General features: G+C 44.8%; 1 protein-coding gene across 10 annotated transcripts in view; it reads right to left on the bottom strand.

The window, feature by feature from the left end:
• abi1a (abl-interactor 1a) overlaps window positions 1–21,411 on the bottom strand; it is a 42,811-nt gene that overhangs the window by 20,225 nt on the left and 1,175 nt on the right. For all 10 annotated transcript variants that reach the window (XM_068710156.1, XM_068710158.1, XM_068710157.1 and 7 more), the window contains exon 2: window positions 12,027–12,194. In XM_068710156.1, the coding sequence (XP_068566257.1) occupies window positions 12,027–12,194 (168 nt within the window). The remainder of the gene's footprint in view (window positions 1–12,026; window positions 12,195–21,411) is intronic.

The raw sequence follows: 21,411 nt of genomic DNA, 5'->3' as shown, positions 1-21,411 counted from the left end.
ATTAAAGGGGGATGGCAGAGCGTCTAATACAGTCATCTCTTCTAACCTGAGCTGGGCTGCCAGAACATGAGAGGCTCTTAACATCAAAAATAAAAAAAATACAGAAAAGAACTGCGGTGACAAAGTCTTCCCAATGAGGGGAACAAACCGATGCACAAATATTCCATTTTAGCAACACTTCAAACTCCAGCGTGTTGCGCCTCCACTGCCACTGGATTGGAGCGAATAATGTGACTCCACACAAAGCTCAGAGGTAACGGTCATTAATCACGACCGTCTGGAAACAACTGGGCCAAAATTGTAATCAGTATTTCTGCCTTACACTTGCAGGGGTACAGCGATATTATGATGGAGAAGAAGTAAAAGGAGGATTAAGGAATAGCTCAGTCCGTCTAGGTCTGGTTTTACTTCCAAAATACAGCTCTATCCTCATTTCACCTCACTGTGACTCCAGCTCACCGTCCTCTCCTAAGCCCCTTTCCCACTGGACAAGAAAACTAACTTACACCCACAAACATCTGGCTTTTGTCTTCAGTGGGAACCGTTTCAAATCGGTATTCATTCCCACGACGGATGACTCTGCAGAAGTCACGATCGACTCCAGCTCAGATCAGCAGTGATGGAAAACGGGTGAACATCCTTTTTCCAGCGCGATGCTACGCGACGAATATATAATAAAACGAAATCAGCAGCGATTTGGAGAATTAGAATTTATTAAACGTGCAAAACATACAATTACTATGCTCTTGTCAAAGCCATGGGACATAGTTATCATAAGATATCACGGCGAAAAAGCAGTTTTCAGCCAAAACTCACAAAAGAGGAAAAGTCCCACTGCAAACTAACCGAAAGAAACTCCCCCTAAGCGAGAGAACCGGTGTTGAAATATTGCATCTAAATTGGGAAAGCGTCTGTTCTCGTCTTGAGCACTCTCCCCTTATCAGAGAGCAGCGTGTGGACCGACATCATCGCAGCTGGCGTAAAAAAAAAAAAGGGGGGGGGAAGTGAGAAGGCGGCGTGGTGTGAGCTAATCTCCTTCCTGTGCGCTGAGAGAATAGCCGCAACAGAGCGGCCTGAAGATGATCTCAAGAGGAGCGAATTCAAAACCGCAGCGAGGCGCTTTGCTCATCTACTGACCGGAGCCTAAAAGACGTTAAATGGATCCGACATAAAAAAAAAAAAAAAAAAATGCAAAAGGTCTCAGTAGAAAAAGAGTCTTTTGGCTCGACTCCCTTCGACTGACCCGGTGAGGAGCTCCAATAGCTCCCTCTGACTTTTCAACAGAGACTGAACTCAGATAGATGTTGCTTAACTGAAGGGTGGATGATTCACACGTGTTCTTCAACCACCGTCACCCATATGCTTGTGGGTCTGTGGGTGTTTTTCCCTTCTGTGCTCTGGTGTTTGGCTTCTCCGTCGTATTTAAAAAAAGGTCTTCCTCTTACCGTTCAATTCTTCCTCTGCATCCTGTTTAAGTTTTCGTCCCCCCCCCCCCCCCATTCCTTTAATTCCACCCGATTCTCCCCACCACACCCAGGGAGGACTCGGCCACCTATACGACTGCCGTGAGGATTGAGGTCACACATCGGAACTGCTGCCAACACCATCATCGTCATCCTCGCGTCCAAGCCAGACAGACAAACTATATCCAGTCCCAGACCACTTAGGACTGAAAGAGGTTCTTCACATTTTTTTTTTGGGATGCGAGTGAGTCAGCGCAGCGGTTGTTGCCACAGTGAGAGATTCTTGTTGTGTTGTTAGCAGCAACAAGTGGCTAAATAATTGTGATTCATTTTATTTTTCATCCAGATTGTTGCCATTGGGGTGACGGCTGCACTTGGAAAGCCTGCAGCTCCAAAATATAAAAACGGGACACGGCGTCGGCCATTGTTAATGTTTCAACTCCAACACCCAGGAGTCCGATGACGTCACTCGACGAATCACCGACACGGGCGGTCTGGGATCGCCGTTAAGAGACCTCACAGACGATCGCAAAAGAGCCGGTGTTGTAAAATACAGATAATTCCTCAGCTTAACGTCTCAAATTCATGACGTGTTCTTTTAACTGTCCTCCGATAGATGTGGTCCAGGAGGAAATGTCCATCCCGTCTGACTTAGAAGAAGCATTTCAGTAGTAAGAATGGAGAACAACTCTTCCTCTGGGTGAATTCAGTGAAAAGAGGGCGTCTGATTTCTCTTCCTTTTTTTTGTATCCGGTACCTTTTTAAACTCGTGGTATCGACCGATTGATTCGATTCTTCCCACAGTGGACTTATTTGAACCAGCCTCTGCTCGTCACACCGATTAACACTCCGGGTGGAGTGTTTGGACACAACGTCGGCAGAGGAGGCATAAATCTCTCAGTCCGGTCGCACGGTCAATCAAAGGCAGGAAAGGAATGTCGAAGCCCCCCCCCCCCCCCCCCTCCCTCCCCCTCCAGACAAACACTCAGCGTTCTGGAGGGTGAGGTGAGAAGAGACTACAAATAAGAAAACAACGTTGGTAGACTTTGATACGGCCTGAGACGGCAGCCGGTTTCACTTCTACAGATGTTGGAGAAAAGAGAGAGAGAGAGAGAAAAAAAAAAGAGCCTTTTCAGCGGTTTTTGGCAGACTGGCCGCCGGATGATATCCTCAATAAAATGCCAGCTATGCAGAAAGACGCGCAGACAAACAAACAAAAAAGCTGCCCAGCATGTACTGTAGGGAGCTCACACCACACACACACACACACACACACACACACACACACACACACACACACACACACACACACACACACACACACACACACACACACACACACACACACAACAAAAAAAGCCTGCTAGTAGACAAACACACCCTACATACCAATGTGTCTGTGCGGCTAACCAGACCAGACCAATGTGCCAATGCCTAATGATGAGAGTTTGAGTGCAGATGGCTTAAAGAAATGTCTCAGCGAGGCGTCTTCTCACTGCTCCTCTGAGACACCGAAGAGCTGTCCAAGAACATGAAGACGTTTTTTTTTTAACTGCCCGTAATAAAAAGCAGGACTACACATAATTATGAAATAAGACGGACCACGAGGTCTTATTAAAAAGACATTCATGGCTGAGAGCTGAGACGAGCTCGTCTTTACAGCTGTCCAGGATTTGGAAATCCTTGTTCTGCAGGATTACGAGGAGATAATAACTACGTCTGTTAGAGACATTTTCAGCCTCAGTTTCAGGCTCACTGTGCAGGAGGATCCGTGAACAGGTGAAGACAGCCTGATGAGGACTATTATTTTTCCAGAAAAAGGAAAAAAAAAAAAGTCTCTTTCTCTGCAAATGCTCGCGTCACGCTCGCACCATTACCCACGTTCAACCCGGGGGAAGCGGGTTTGAACAATTTGCGATGCTCAATGTGTTCACTTATTTTATGATGAAGTGTGCCGTTTCTGCTGCGCCCACTTTCTCCGTCTCTCTCTACCTGCCGGGTTCGGCTCCTGCTTCAGTTATTTCATACGGTTTTCCTGAAATAACCTCCTGGGAGAAGGATCCTCATGAACAGCGTGCTCTTCATGAGCAGACAGGCGCAGAGCTTTAGGGTGTGGTCATCATCATCATCATCATCAGGACATCTTGTGGTTTTGTTGCATTAATGTGTAATCTTCCTTTAGGTGCATCTTTGAATTGGACTCTGACTGTGTCACTGTTTAGTAAAGGTAAAAAAAAGACAATGAAATGTGTCTGTAGTCGAGCACCGATAAAGTTTTTCAGGTTGTATAGTCTTGTTTCCTTCAATTTTGATCACACTGTTCCTGATCCAATTGTGGACTGTATGTTATGTAGGCCATGTTCTTGTACAGATGCATTTGTTTGGACAACATTAAAAAGGCGCATAAAACGAGGAATGTGCCGGGGTTTTTTTACACTTTTTTTTTTTCATGGATGGAAACAAAAGAGATAGAACATGTGAACCAGTGAGCTTTAAAAAGATGCTGTTCGGCAGGTTTTGTTTCCTTTGGACAGAGCCACGCTAGCTGGTTTCCCCCCCCCGTTTTCAGTGTTTGTGCTAAGCTACGCTAGTTAGCTTCATATTCAACTGTCAGACAGGAAAGTGCCGTCAGTTTTCTCAACTAACTTCCTGCTAGAAAAAGGATGAAGCACATTTCCTCAACATGTCAGGCAACATGCAATAAAAACATTTCACAAGTTTGGGTTCTGTTGTTCACATCCATCTAAGTATCGAAGTCTCATCAACTGTCTCTCAGCCATCGGATTTGTAATAGTAAAAGTAAACACATTTAAGGGGCTTGAAAATGTAGAACTATCCAGTCAGAAAATGATTCTATCATCTCGTGACCCCTCAGGTTGATCTTGTGACCCCGTGGAGAGCCCATCCCCCAGAAACCACTGCTCCAAGACACTTTGAGAAGCGGTGAACTCCCGGTCACATGCCTGTTTTTACAGTCTGTCTTCTTCCTCTTCTGACCGTGTCCGACCTCATCCGTAGGAGCAGTGCAATCCAACCCTCCCACCGCTGCACTGAGCCAAACCGGCTGTGGAAGCAGAGCGAACGCCTCTTTTTTTTTTTTTTGTCTGGTTCTGTTCCTCAGCGTGATCACAGCCGGCACATCTGAAGGGCCCTCATCTTCGGAGTCCAGCGGTTGTCTCCTCCGGTTTTGGGCTGTTGGTGCAACGCGGAGCATGACGGAGCGTCCATCCACAAACGCCCCGGGCGGGAGCTCTCCGGTTGGCAGCTTCTTGTTAAAACATCCCTCAAAAAACAAAAACACGGATTCCTCTGTTAACTCTAACAACCCGTGTGTGGCACGACGGAGCCAGAAGAAGAGGTTGTGTGAGGATTTGAAGTGTGAAACCTTGGAGGGATTGTCTAACGCAGCACTTACTTTTTTTTTTTTTTTGTCTTTTGCCAATCTAACTTTTTGGGCTGCGGCCAAACAGGATTCTGACAGAGCTCTGAAGTTCACATCCGAACAAGCGAGAGCTGAATCCTCTGCGAGGGGAGAGGAGTGTCTCCTAATCAGCTTGTTTATAGCGGTTAAATAATTGCCTACAGTTTCCTTAAACAGGGGGAGGAACTGCAGAACAGAGGTGCGATGATTGCATGTAATTGCAGCGTGTCGTTAAGAGGGAAAGACTGCACTGGTAATGAGGCTCTGCAGTGGGGAAGAGGAAGAGGGTGAAGAAGGAAGAGCAGGAGGGGAAGTGAGACGGCGGGCAGGAGGAGCTGATGAGTCACTGAGCAGCATCAGTCACCAGTCATTTCACATTTCACCTCTATTCATGCAGAGCGGAGGCCTGATAGCCGGGCGTGTGCTGCGACGGTTCACACACACACACGGACTTAATTTTAGGTCTTCTGGGAAATTGTGATGAGCATTTCTAATTTTTTGTGATATTTATGTATAACTTAAAAAAGAAAAAGTTTAAAATATGATTACAAAAATTGAAGTCTATGTGCATTGAGGTTTTAGTTGCTCTGGAACAATAACCGGACTGTAATAACACTGTATGTTTATGGAAGATTAATAGGGTTGTTGATCATTAGCAATGGCATAATTATATTTCACATAATTATTTATAATCATAGTGTTCTGGTTTACAAATCTAATTTTCTATCGGGAGAATAAACTGCCTTCCATGTCAGTTTTTTTTTTTTTAATTTATTACTATTTTCAGTGCCCCCCACCCCCCCCCCCCCCCCTGTTTACTCGCTTTAACAGAGGTGAAGATGATGCCAAAAATCACAAAAATATCATCATCATCTAATATCAGAAGCATGTCTTTGACCTTTAAATAACCAGAGCATGGAGGCACTGGGCCCCACAGAGATTCTGTCACACACACACACACACACACACACACACACACACACACACACACACACACACAATCCACTGAAAACAGAAAGAGGCATGAAGACAAATATCCAACAGAGAAAAAAGAAAATACAGACAAACTCCACATGGAGCTCTGCTGCATTTCACAGCCAGCCGAGTGGGAGAGACCACCAGGAGAGGCAGGAGAGACCAAAATACACAGCAAGCAGTGGGATAAGCAGGAAACACGAGAACACACACACCCACAGGTACACACGTACACACGTACACACGTACACACACACACACACACACACACACGGGGACACACGGAGAGACCTATAAAGGCTTCATTTCCTGTTTGGATGAGTGCCATTCTTCCTCGACGGGAGGTCAAAAAGCCACCACTGCAGCACACAGATGCAACCTTAAGCCTTTGCATGAGTGTGTGTTCTCACACACACACACACACACACACACACACACACACACACACACACACACCACACACACACACACACTAGCTGCAGAGCGCGACGGCATGCAACTGTGCATCTGAGGGAATGAGGACTGGAATGAAAAGAAATAACCAAAACAATGAAATGCACGTCGTGCTGAGAGCACAAATACAAACAGGGGCCCGACTCGTGATCAGATAAGAATATTGTGTAACTGTTAACAGCATCTCAGTGAGACACACACACACACAGCTGTGGGAATCAACGGAGTACAGTAGACGTGTCAGCTGCTTCCAGCATCCAGCCTGCTGCTGCTCTGCTGCTTCATCACGGTGGTCACTGGGTTCAATCAGCACACCGGCCAAGCTCCAAATGTAAGTGCAGCCATTTAGCATCAATCGTAAGACAATGCTGCACTGGAGAAACAGAGAGCTGAACGCTTCATTTTAAACAAATCACTCTCTCACACTCACACACACACACACACACACACACACACACACACAACACACACACACACACACACCACACACACACACACACACAGCTGTTTTATCACCACACTGTCAACTGCTCTTTCAGATGTGGACACTCAAATGTGCACTTGATTAATTAACAGAGTGGTTAGTTTGTGGTATAAAAGTGGTTTAATTCTTAAGTTGGATAAATACGTCTTTAAAAATAAAAAGGAAAAAAATCCATCTAAATTTCTTGCATTTGATACTTGACACTAAAATAGATGTTTGCATTTAGTTTCTATTGTATTTTACTGATGCTGGGCGATAATTAGGATCATTAATTGTCTTTCAATGGCATCATATTGTGATGAAATCATGTATCAAATATCATGATACACAAATGAGTTATCTAAATTAATCATAAAAAGGCAAAATACTTTGTAATTTCGGCACTTACGTTCTTTAATTAAATGAGAAAATACTTTTCATTTGTTAAGTATTTAAAGCACAGACGGACGAGATCGGACTATTTATGGACTCATTAAATCCCCAGAAAACATGCTATATCGTGATATATATATCGTTATGAAGACATGAAATGACTCTATTGTGCTTAAAGATTTGGGCCACATCAACCAGCACCAGCTTAAGACTCACACTTAGGTGACTCAGCATCTCCTCCCTGACTAACATGCTGCCGTAAGACACATACGGAAACATTGGTCATTCATGCTATTAATGATCCAGTGGACAAAAGAAGTAACTGTGAAACAAGGGGATTTCCTAAGAGAGCAGTGATTAAAAATAGCTTTGAGCAGATGCAAAAAAAAAAAAAAAAAAAAAAAAAAAAAATCTAAAATGCATCGCTGGCTGTTTTTAAAGTCACAAGTCTTCACGCTCAGTTCATCAGGAACGACGGCATCGTTGTTTTGTGGTCGGCTCTATTCATGAAGGATGGAACTGTTGGAACTTAAAATACGCGTTAGCTCTACTTGTATTCCTCTCAGGGGGATGAATGTGTCGTCACAGTTTGTTTTCACTTCAGGCTTGCTAAAAAAATACCTTCAGTGGATCAAACAGTGACCCTTGTGTTTTTCCCCCCCTAGCATGCACAAACAATACCAGTTTATATTGCTGCACCTTCCCCTGTTGTTCTGAACTCCCGTCACTTTAAGTGTGTCAGAGTTTCTCCCAAACAAAGTTGCTTTTATTCCATTGTTATGTCTCAGCGCCAACAACTCCCTTCACCCAAAACGGTGCACTTATTTTTATGACGACAACGACGAGTTCAGATTATAGCTCACGAGCAGCGCCTCCATAAAACTTGAATACCAGCGATCAGGACACAGGAGCTGCAGCTTGAACATTGGCTATTTGTGCATGACCCCCCCACCCCCCCAACACACACACACACACACACACACACACACACACACACACACACCACACACACACACACACACACACACACACACACACACACACACACACACACACACACACACACACTACCTCCCGCTCTATTCGGGTATCACAGAGAGGTTCTCAATGTGAGGCTTTTTTCTTCCGCCGGACGGACAAAGCGCTCCCTGTTCGCAGCCTCTAGCAGCCACTTCACACGCAGCACAAGGTGGAAGCCCCGCAGGCTACGCCGCTTTCCCCATCAGCCCTTTCTGCCTCAATGCCGCGGAGAGAGAGAGAGAGAGAGAGAGAGAGAGGAGAGAGAGAGAGAGAGAGAGAGAGAGAGAGAGGAGAGAGAGAGAGAGAGAGAGAGAGAGAGAGAGAGAGAGAGAGAGAGAGAGCCCGACTTGTGGACGACGGCAGGGGAGGTGACACACAAACAAATACCTGTCAACACACACACAGACACACACACACACACACACACACACACACACACACACACACACACACACACACACACACACACACACACACACACACACACACACACACACACACACACACACGTTTGGCTATGAAGTGATACTGCAGCCCGACATCCACTGAATATCAATGAGCAGCATACTGAATAAACACCATGCACAGATTCAAACGCGTTCTAATCAGAGCACATAAGATTCAAGATTCATAAGATTCTGATGTTATTAAAAACCGTTTCCACCGGCCTCTTGATCAGACGGTTAGTCGACCATCTCTTCTATACGTTTCGATCTTTAAAGTCGATTCATCCTTCAAACTGCACTGGTCCCAAACTTCTAAAATGGGACGATCATCCTGCTAGTTCTCTCTTCTTCACATGATTGTAATTTGAATATTTTTGGGACCGGTTCGTTTAGTCTAAAACGAGCAATTGGGTCCCAGTGGGCTCTCTAGGAAAACATTTTAATGGATCCAAAAAGTACTCGGAGGAATTGGTTGCAGCCTTACAGTTGTTTGAATATTAACAGAGGCCTAAAATATACTGCAGCAGCCGAAGTTATTAAAATTGGACCCAATTTTCACCCCTTTAAAAATAGATACTTGTACCTCCCAGCACATGCAAAACTACTTGCACTGCACTGCACTGTACTGTAATACAGTGCAGTGCAGTGCAACACACTTGGCATCCAGCTCGGAGCGATGCCACCACTAAGCAGACACAACCCTGACCAGAGGGAACCTCTTGAAACGGACCAAACCGACGCCAGGCAGCGTCTCACCACACCGACTGACACGTTAATGTAAGAGAGACTGGTCCTCGGGCTTCAGTCAGAGAACCAACTGAACGACGAACAGGAAAGACTGTGGAGAGAGAGAGAGAAGGAGAAAAGGCTGGTCTGATTATGTAGAGCCTGGTAAATTCTGCAGCGTGTTTATTATCGGTGTCTCGAGGATAAGAAGGAGTCGCGCTCGTGTTTCACTGGTTATTCACCTGAGAAAACCTCCGTTTCCACTGTTGAAACAACATATTTATATTTATATATATATATATATATATATATATATATATATATATATATATATATATATATATATATATATATATATATATTATATATATATTTCAAGCAGCAGGCTCCATTACACATTCATCAGAATGCAACACTAATCTCATGTCCATGAGCAGCGAGGGCGACATGATAATGATCCACCTCTGGACCGGACAGCGGAGGGCAATAAAACACACCCACGTCCTGCCGAGCTCACAGCCGGGCTTCTTTATTACTGAAACGCATCAGGACGTCTCCTGTCTAAACCAGAGAGAAAACAACCGGACGGAGAGGAAGACGGAGCATCAGGCATTCAGCGTTCGCTAGCTTTCCAGCTATTAAGGCAAAGCTGCTAAATCATTCAAGTTATGCAAATTAGAGAAAGATTGAAGGAGAAGAAGAAACAGCTTGTAGATTAACTTCACTTTTTTTTAAACTAAAAAAAGAAAAAGGAAACCGTGTCTCTGCCGACCATCAGCGCGTCTCGTTCAGCTTCACCATGGCTGAACACAAAGTACACAAACTGGGGCGTAAATATAGCAGAGGAAGGAAGGATGGAGCCCCCCCCCCCCCCCGAGCACAAGACAAGAGTCAAACAACGTGAGCTACAACTGGAGTTTACCGTTTGAGAGTGTTGTTCTGATCTAAAGCAGCATGTCTCTCTGTCAGAAGCTTCTCAGACCTGAGACAGAGGGTGAGCGTGGTGTCGGCTCAACGCTATAGTCAGGATATTGACTCAAAACCTGAAGGAGCAATAAGACTCCCTCCCTCTCTCCGTGTCTCCATCTCTCTCTCTTTGCTTGTCATCATCCATCTTCCATTTCCTTCAGCTCTCCCTCTCTCCCTCCCCCCACCCTCTCTCTCTCTCTCTCTCTGAAGCCCTCAAGTCTCACAAGTCCTCTTTCCTTCCATTAGACTGAGAATCTGACCTTCACTGTGTCCAGAAGGAATGTCTGTCTCTCTGAGTGAAGCCCCGCCAGAGGACAAACACAGATAGTGAACACGGGAAAGACAAAACTAAAAGAGGAACTACTCCCTCCATTCCATCAGAGATCACTCCACCGCCGCATAAACAATGTTTCCAACCAGAAACAATGACTTTATGAGTCCCAGGTTTGGTGCCGTCCACTTGTAATCTACGCGGTGCCGCCTGGCTGCGGCTCTCCGGTTGATTTGTCTGAGCTCTTAATGCCTTCATTGGATGAGCGGATGGATTTACCTGCACATGGCAGGAGTCCTCATGCTGCACAAAAGAAAAAAAGGTGAGGGGAGGAAGAATGCGGCCGAAAGCCACAGCTTTCGAATTAGGTTAGAAACGACCTGACGTATCGGTTCACCTGTATTGTGTAAAAGTGTAAATAATAGCGCAGGCTTATATTCGCATCAATCACTGAACTCAACAGGCCTTTATTATTAATGTGTCTTTATGGGACGGACCTTTGATTCCTTTTCCTTTGCTCAGCAAAGACGGGGAAATACTATTAACATCCTTATCATGAAATGGTTTATTTAATCCAGCATGAATATTACTTGTGTAACAGTACGACACACCGACACACACAGCCACACACGACGTCTATTTATCCTCTTAAAACCCAGCTGCCTGTCAGCAGTGAGCAATGGACTTCACATGACAGCATTCACAACTTATTAATACTGGTCGATTCTTATGATTCTTTTAATCAAACGCGTGTCAAAACGTGACAGGAATATCTGTTTTTGGTTGACTAAATTACTGACAAATCAAAACACAACATCACATGAATGCAAAAATGATATTAAAAATCTATTATTGCCATAAAGCAGTCCTGCAGTCCAAGCTTAACCTGATATATTCAACTTCAAAACGTGTGGATCTGGTATTTGTGTCCATTTCTGTCCGTCAAATAAGCCAAAGAATTAACAGAATAAATACCAGATATTACTATGATATACCAGACAGACATGTAACTACGTCCCTCTGTGTGTTTGTGCTGCTCAGTAATGAGTATTACAGACCCAAAAATCACAAGTTAGAGTGATCGTGCTCGATGTTTTATAATGTTTGTACGTCTCCTAAGTCGACAAAGAGCATAAAGGAAGAGGCAAACAGAGCAGCAGTCATTTAGCCGAACACACGGCCAGTCAGACACTTGTGCAAGACCGATACCGAATACCGACCAATAAAAAGGAACCATGGAGAGTACAGAAGGCCTCGTACTGTGTTTGAAAATAACAGAGTCTGTGTGAAAGTGAGAGGAGAAGTGGGAAGTGCGGGGCACCATTCTTCACAGCTGTATGGTCTGTGGTGTGTGTGTGTGTGTGTGTGTGTGTGTGTGTGTGTGTGTGTGTGTGTGTGTGTGTGTGTGTGTGTGTGTCTGTCTGACCTGGGAGATGTGGTTGATGGAGGACTCCATGCGCCGCAGCTGCGAGGCCTGGATGTCCAGCAGCTGCAGCACATTGTTGGCTAAGGCATTGATCTGGTAGGCCACGCTGGCCAGGGACTGGGTGGTGTAGGCTTTGGTCTCCTCCAGAGCTTTCCTCTTGTCCTGGGCCTGTGCACGAAAAAAGGGATTAGAGAAAGAAAAATAAATAAATAAAGAGATTGAATGGGAACCCAGTTACGTTATCGCATAACATTCGCATTTATCTTCTATCCAGGTCAGGTTTGTGGTGGATTCGGGCCAACAGAGCAGCCAAGGCATCCCTTTCCCACCCCAACTCTCACTCCCCAGACACCACGCTCTCTCTGGGGGGATTTGGGATGATGTAACTCATCCTGCAGCAGCCATGTTGGAGGCTCAGGGAACAGAGTGAGAAGAGCCAACTACAGTTCTGAACATTGAAAATGACAAAGTATCATTTTGAAAGTGACAATTTTGGCTGAAAAGTTGCTGTTCGTCGTAAGGACGCTAAACTGTTCACTTTTGTAGCACCTAGCTATGTTTGCTTGGTCACAAATGACAAACGCTAACAGCTAACTCCACTAGCGACAAAAAGAAGCGGTATATTTAGCCTATGAGTGAACATATTGTGCATATTAATAGATAGAGAGGAAGTGGATTGAAAAGGCCGGTCATTGTCGCTTTTTGTGAAAAGTCCGGTTAACAATTTCTACAAAACTTTAAGCTAACGTAGCTACAAACTGAGGGGCATCTTTCTAAGCCTTACAGTCAGTAACTGTTAAATATTCAAAACTTTTGTTGGACTAATCTTTTATGTATTTAGTAGAAGCTCACATTAGCATCAAAGGCATTAAGTAGTTTCTACAATAAATTAGCTTGCTGGCTAGTTAGCTTAGTTTGTTAGCTTTGCTAAGCAGCTAACTAGCCAGCAGGTTGATTTCTAACAACTACAGAACTTCTGAAAACAGTCCATGAATGTTTAATACTTCAAACATCTGGTGGATTATTTCTCAAATGTATTCAGTAGAAGCTCATTCAGCATTAGCAACAAAAGCACAGAGTGGCTGGTTTCATAAAAAATTAGCCTGCTGGCTAATAAGCGGGCTAATATGGCCATAAAGTGTTTTTTAGGTCGACTGAGCTGACACAAGCTTCACCTCATAATGCTTTCAGACAGTTTAGTTTTCCACTTTTCCATTCTTGCACCACATTATTGTGAGAGGACAACAACACACTGACGGTTACAAAAAGTGGCTAAACCAGAAAAACAGCGGTAAGGAGGCCCACCGCACATCAAACAGGCCGAGGCAAAGAGCCAAACTGAGCCATCACGTTTGATCTCTGCGGGCTTCTTCCCAACGCTGCTTGCTAATAAAGTCGAGCCCAGAGAGCGCTGCCTGGAGGGGCCACACTGAGCTTTGATAACAGGCTGCCGTAGCAGGGGGTAGGTGCCGGTGGAGCAGATGATTACTGGTAGTAGTGGTTAGAGGGCTAAACAGAGGAACATTTGGCCTTATGAAGGAGAGAGGCAAGCGGACGGACAAAACGAGAAACAACCGTGTCACTGCGTGTCTCGTTGCTGATTCCCCCGTGGCAGCGAGCAACTAATCCCGAAGCAATCCGTACGGCTAAAAGCTCCTGACCCCGCAGAGCTGCTGTGCCGGTTCGCCTCGGCCCGGGGTTGAGGAGATGACAGCGTTTAGATGCGTTTCTTTTAGCGGCAATCAGAGTAGCAGATGTGTTGCGCGATAACAGCCTCAGGAAGGAGGAGAGATTCCTCCAGAGGAATCGGAGCAAAAGGCCATCTGCTGAGAGCACATTCACTCGTGTGCTGCACACGCAGACACCTACTAGTGACACTGCAATATGCAGCGTGGTAGACGGAGCAACAGCTGCAGGAAAATGCATGAAACAAAAACAAACAAACAGCTTTATATGCATCACGGCCATTTCTAAATAGCAACGGGATGCAGTTTTTCCATCAAACAGATTACTGGACAACATATGCCTGCCTGTGCAGAACCGCTGGCCTACATATCGAGCTGCATATGAGATTGTGTTTATGTTGCTGAAAACTACAATTTCTCAGCATTAGAATATTATTCCTCCCGCTGAATCCATTCGAAATCCTAGAAAATTAAATTATAGAAGCTGTGCACCAAAAATATTGACATTCAAATGTGATTTTTTTTTGTTGTAGTTTTTGTCCATATCTTGCAGCTGTAAAAGCGCATAGACAAACAGCACCATTGATGCTTTCGGCGTACAAATGCTTATTTGTGATGCGTACAGAAATACTAACTGACGTCCTGCATGTCTTACAAACATAATCATTGAAGGTGGTCCATGCCTCCACACAAAGAACAACATGTGATGTCGTTTAGTCCAACTTTTTCAATGGCTGCAATTGATGAGTTGTTTTTAAAATGTGTCCAATCCTTTTTCATACCCATCATGCATTCTGTGTGAATGGTTTGTTATCTGTAAAATAGATCGACTGTCTTGTAGTTTGGAGTCAAAAACGACATGGTGTCATATAAAATGAGCCTGTTCTGCAACAGAAAGCCCACAATGAACAAACATTTAGTCTCTCAACATGAACAAGATGATCCAGCAGCACAGGATGACTAACGCCATATCAGTTTCACATCTGAAGCTGTTAAACTAGGCCACCAAAACTATTTATTTCATCCCCGCCACTAAAGTTTGTATTTCCCCAGTGACTGCAGCCACAATGAATCACATTTAATTGGTCAGGAAAGCCGAGACGCTGAATGGAAAAGCCCGACGGCTTCCTTCCCCGGGTTCACACGAGGTTAAATCTTAAGCCTCGTGTTTAAAAATCATACAAACTGTAACTCTTCAAATCCAGAGCTCAGTCTGCACATTTTCTTAAAGAGTCAACATGTCAAAAAAATAAAGTAAAAACGTGCTTTGTGGACAAACTGATCTGAACTGCGCCAGCTGCCAGAGACGTGACGCGAGGTCAGCGCTGGGCGTCGGGAGGACGGAGGAGACACTCGATTGCGTCGCTTCCGGCGGCGTCTTAGTGCCGTCTGCTCCAGTTAAAGCCATCCTTTAACGTCGTCCTTTCACCCGCTCACGCATCACAAGCCGGCCGCGCACAAAATCCTCAAACTAACCAGATTTGTTGTTCAATTACCCGAGAATCTTCGCTCTCTATGACATCCATTGTCGGCGTGGATCTTCAAACAAGCAGTGCTTGAGACACTCGCCAAGAGGGGGGGGACAAAATGAGTGCTTGCTCAGTACAAGAAAAAAAAAAAAAAAAAGGGGTAAATAACAGCGCTGGAGGAGCTTGAGTGTAGTGTACCACAGCATGAGAGAGAACGAGGCGAGAGCTCCCAGAGAGCCTCGGTGCCCCGGGGTCTCTCCATCTCATGCTTCTGAGCCGAGTAATGACAGAAAGACACTGCAGAACATCCAGGCGGTATTAGACAGGCTGTCAGCACCTCAGCTGGGTTCAAAATAAGGGGAGTAGAGAGGAATGTACGGCCCGTGTACACAAAGTCAAATTGTAGCTGCGGGAGCTGAGGCGAGACAGGTAATCAGAACGGCCGCCTGAATAACGGCAAAAAAAAAAAAAGGTACCAGGCCAGCGCGGCCATGTTTCACTGCAAGTGCTGGAGGGAAGCAGGAGTGTGACGTTGGGGAGCTGGAAGGGAGCGGCAGTCACAGGAATGGCTTTGGTTTGCTGCATGGGAACCTTTTGAAAAGCGCTGAACTGGATAAATACTTCGCAATTCACTCCGTCACCAATCCAGTCCGGCAAGATAACCGCCACTGAAATGCAAATATGTTTCTTTCTTTCCTAAACAAGGTGGTGCGTTGAGTCTGTAACCCCAGAAGGGAGTTGGCATGTTTCATACTTGAAGGTCTCTCGTATCAAAGTCAACCGGTTTCTTGAACAGGTTTTTTTTTTGGGGGGGGGGTTAGATGCTCGAGATGAGGTCTGTGATTAACACAAGCGTCAACATTTTCTTCCACAACACGGTTTGTTTACAGCCTTTAATTCTTCTTATGGCTGCATTCAAAGTGGTGTTTATTTGTGAAGTTTATCTCGCTGAATAAAACATGGACGTATCATTAACGTTCGTTTGCCACAGATCTTATTTTCTGCCATTATCCAAGACCCGATGGAACGATCTCCTTGGCTTGATGTCGGGGGGGGGAAACGGGGGGGGGGGGGGGGGGTGATGCTGACTTCCAGGGTCGGCTGAAGGAGAAGTCCAGACTTCCTCCCTTTGGAAAAAAAAACAAGTGTTCAGGGGTTAGAGGAGAAGCCTCTCCGCCCAGAAGCCGGAGCACAAACAGCAAACTGGAGAGAATGACTTTTCCTCCCGACTCCCTGACATGACTAATGGAAGATCTGAGGAAGTGAGACATCAGAACTCACTGAATCCCCCCCCCAAAGTTTGGAACATGACAAACCTTCAGCCTCTTTGCTCGGGGATTAAAATAAAAAGGAGTTCAAACGTGTGCGAACATTTGACGACGTGAGAACATCACGCAGTGGTTCTACTGCGCAATCTGCAACAGCTGACGAGCACGTCTGCGTTGATGTGCTCCCACTCGTCCGGAGGGGAAATGCTCCCGGTACAAAAAAAAAAAAAAAAAGGTTGAGGAATGTTTGGAATCCTTCAACATGTAATAGGTCTCCTAAGTGTTGCTGGAGAGCTACAGTGTCAGCAGCGCAATAAAAACAAACATGCTGTAACGGAGCAACCGAGGATTTATTTTTCTCCTCGAATAAAAAACCCCTAACCTCAGCAGGAGCGGTACCCAACGCGGTCCAGAGCACAGCCAGTGTAAATCCAGCTGGAGCTCGTATCGACCGCTGCAGACCGGACGGGGTGAGATAAGTGAGACTTGGGGGGGGGGGGGCAGCCGAGAGCTGCTGCTTTATGGGTAGCTGTGTTGAAGTGTCTGTCTGACGCTGACTGAGGGATAAAGAGGAGAACAGAAGGACGCGTTTAGGATCTGATGGAGTGGACCTTCAGTGACTTCCCGGGTCATTTAGAGCCACAGAACACGGTAGAGCAAACTCTGGTAGAACAGTACCGACCGGGTTCACTGTGGCAGCTGGTTAGGTGCATAAGAACTAAAACATCTAACTAGTTTGAATGAAATCAAACAGAAGACACATCACGGTTACTTCTAGGAGTTCTTCTGCTCTCACTCTTTCACATTATTACACATCTACTATCGTCTTGTTCACCACGTTTCAATGGGAGCTTGAGTTGTAAATAAACAGCAGCTTCAGGGGTTTTGAATGGCTATATCAAAAGTTCAGTATCTCATCTATTCAGTAAGCATCCAAACTTTTTGAAAATGGAACTTATGGCCGACACAAAGCCCCCCCGTGGAGACGGACGCCGTGGTGAAAGTGACTCCGTAGACGTGCGGAGAATCAGGAAAAACCTGCCGACCTGACAACTTCAATCCGAACTCTCAGCGGCGTGAATTCATAATTCCTCCGGGGCAGACGGAGGCAGACGGAGGCAGACGGAGGCCGACCGAAAGGCCGCGAGGTCTGCCTAACCTTGAAGAACCGCCGGCGCGCAATTAAAAAGTTCCGTCAGCGTGTCAGAGAGGAGACACGGAGGGGAAGTCTGTCGCATGGAGGGAACTAATTAACCTTTGTGGAGCGACTCGTTGAGCGGTCGCCGCTCTGTACCTGAAACAACCTGAAACAACCTGAAACAACCCGCATAAACCGATAAATAAACAGAGTGTTTCTTCACCAGCAGGGTGTGAGTTTGGGTGGACTGCTCACACGTGTGAACGACGCACGAGAAGATGACACTCCTTCTGTATGAATACAATCAGTCCAGCTGAGGGGGAAGGAGGCACAGGTGGTGAGAAAGGATGCTGGGAGAAAAACAAGGCCACTCGGCTGAACGAGTGCGAGGAGGAAGAGTGTGAGAAAGAAGGACAGGAAACGAGGACGAACCCAGAGAGACGGACAAGGACAGCCACCTGCTCTCTCTCTCTCATTAATTCACCTGAGAAAGCAGCAGAGGACAGGTAGAGCTAGAGGCCGTGTGACCAGGACAGGAGCGACCCGCATTCACCACCAACACACCAGCACACATCTAGAAAGCAGGAGCAGAACCAAAAGCACAAGTGGGCATGGTGCTGGCTCATTAGGTCACGTCCTGAGGTTGCATACGAGCTCCCGGTCTGCCACTTCCACTTCCTTATTCCTTGGTACTGTATTCTGTGTATCAACCAGAAGTCCTGGTGATGACTGTATGGCAATCATCAGAATTGTTCAATTATTAAGCCCTAATATATTTAGCTTTCTTTGTTCAACAGATTGGCATTAGGTTTTTAAATTAATGAATAAATTAAAAAAAAATCTAAATATTATTCCATATATTTTAATAGATTACATGATCAGTGAGAGATTCATTTATCATAAAATAAATATTAAATGCAGCACAAAAGTCAAAAAAATTATAATAATTATTATCAAGCGATGTCTGCTCAAATAATAAATATGTTAAAAGAAGTTAGGTGCTGACAGTTGGTTTATTTTTTAATTAGGATGCTTTTTAGAGTGGAATATGTAGAGCTTTAAAAAAATCAATTAATCCACAGATTATTTAATCAATTAATTGTTTTTTCAATTAAATGTTAAAAAAGTGAGAAAACAGCCAAAATGTAATAATTCCCAGAGCCCAAAACGACATGTTCAAACTGCTTCTTTTGTCTTTGTCAGTACAAAACCCAAAAGATATATTTACTTTCACATGACAAAGAAAAGGAAGGAAATCCCCAAACTCTAGCAGCTGAATTTAGAAATATTATATATATATATATATATATATATATATATATATACACACACACACACACACACACACACACACACACACACACACACACTTTATAATAATATGAAATGCAGCTCGAGCACAACTGATAGAACCAGAATTAGAGAGTGACTTTGTTGAACAATGCAGTGGACAGCCTCTCAGTGAGCTGCCAACAGGACCAGGTGGTCCACTCTGCATACACTCTGTGTGTGTGTGTGTGTGTGTGTGTGTGTGTGTGTGTGTGCCCTTGTCTCAGAGGTTAAACAAACCGACTTGCATCGATTAAACAAAACAAAAAATGTGAGTAAAAATCTATTTCCAGGGGCAAGAATCCATGAACATATTAAAATAGTAAAGCCTGGATTAACCAGGCTAATCTAATCTAAAGGGTGTTTCTAGGCTCTAGTATGAAGCCACTTCCTGACGCAGAGGGAAGGCATTTCCAGGGAGTCATTCCTCAGAGTCAACAGGAAACATAACTCTGACCTGTCGGCGTGTCAGAGAACACGCACACACACGCACACGCACACGCACACACACACAAGTGTGAAAACACACCCTTAGACACACACAAGTCACTATCAAGTTGAGAGAGTGGGGCAGTGGTCTGTCTTTGGTTAAATAGAGCTTTCACCATCTACTGAGCTGAAACTCACAACACCACAGCCTCCATGACAAGAACTGGGAGAGGAGAAGAGGAGGAGGAGGAGGAGGAGGAGTGCTGAAAGGACGAGCTGAGGCATGCTGATATGTGTGCACAGTTGTGTGTTTTTCTATCACAGGCAGAAGGAGAGAGAGAGAGAGAGAGAGAGAGAGAGAGAGAGAGAGAGAGAGAGAGAGAGAGAGAGAGAGAGAGAGAGAGAGAGAGAGACTCCAGCAGACAGAGAGGGATTATGAAAGTGCTGTTAGTCTGACACTCGCTTCACAGAGCGCCGAAAAGCTTAAAATCCTGATTTCTGCTTCTTTTTTTTTTTACGTCAGCGCTTTGAAAACAAGATGCTCAAACAGAACAGAATCCCAAAATGGGTTTGACTCGTGAAAAAAAGAAAGAAAGTTAGAGCCACAACTGTACATCCATCCCTGCTGTATCTTCATCCACGACGACGTTAAAATGACTTTTTATGGATTTTACGTCTCTTCATTTTGGATCCTAGTGGAGATTTTAGGAGCTGAATAGTATTTTTGGATCCTCTTGTATTTACCAACAGCAAACCTTAAAATGACGTCAGATTAGAATAATCTTAGACGACACTGTGACATCCAGTGCTGGTGCTGCTTCTACCTCCACTATCGAGTTTAAATGTGTTTATCGTACATCGCTTTGGACAGAATATGAGCGACTAAATGGCGTCAGTGTTCACCTTTAAATCTGGAGTATGAGTATTGTTAAGAGATTAAAAACAAGTGCTGATATACTGGACACACCTTATGGTTTTTCTCTTCTTTCATTTAACAACAAAGCAACAAATAAATGTCGTCTAAACTCAAGCATGGGTACGAGAACTTTGCTTTCAAAAAATTTGCAAAATTTTTTGCAAAATTACGATTTGAAATCAGGAAGTGTGTGAATTAAGAATAAGTAAACAAGACTACAAAGTAGACCTAAACTTATTATTTTAGATAAGAAGTCACTATTTTATATTGCTGGATATGATGGGCAGAAACATGTAATTTGTTGTCAGTATTGTCTTTCAGAAGAAACGCGTTACGGTGCCCGAGTTTTCAAAAGAAGCCAAAGTTCTCAAATATGATCTAAAAGAGAAACTTCAGAACTTCTTCACGTCATCCTGACCCGACATTCAACGCCGACTACAGTCGCTTTTCGGTAACCTCTGGCACGGATTCTAGAGCTCTGAAGACTCTGACTGTCAGCTGCTGCGGTCGGCACTAAAAGGTATCAGCAGCCGGCCTACAAAAACACCGTCACGCCGCGAAAAAGATTTACTCAAAAGTAAACAACATTCCAACGTTCCTGCTTCCACATAGAGGTCTCAACACGGTGTCAGGGTGGGGAACATCAGTCTGTAACGCCTATACCTCCTGTCACAGCATGCTGTGGTAAACAAGAACCACGGCGAAGACTCCCACATGCATTGTATGTCACTAACATGATCAATACATGTCCAAAAAGACACTGATTTTGGGGCCTCGTGTGGGACAAAGACGACCTTCTCGCTCCGTTTCGTTTTGCGTTGGGTTACGACACAGAGCTTCAGAGCCTCACAATGCCAAATCACCGGAGGAGGAACCAGAAGAACTAAATTACAGGGAGTCCTCGGGGAGTACAGCTGGAGCGGACACGCCCTCTCTGGAGCTGATACGGTGGTGGGTCGTCTTCCTGCTCAACAAAAAAAAAAAAAAAGTGTTTTTCTCATCAACCACCGGTTTATCTGTCACTCTGCTTGTTCTCAGGCTGCTTTTAGAAGTGGCTTACCACCAATATGTTGCGTTAAGATGAACAACAACAAAAAAGGACATCCTCTGTGGTCATCGTGACGCCGCGGTGAAGTTTCACTGTGACACAC

This window comes from Cebidichthys violaceus, unplaced genomic scaffold (assembly GCF_023349555.1).
Source record: "Cebidichthys violaceus isolate CVI_PGR_0920_01 unplaced genomic scaffold, fCebVio1.0.p SCAF_15, whole genome shotgun sequence".
Lineage (NCBI taxonomy): Eukaryota > Metazoa > Chordata > Actinopteri > Perciformes > Stichaeidae > Cebidichthys > Cebidichthys violaceus.
This window is presented reverse-complemented; position numbering and strand designations above follow the sequence as displayed.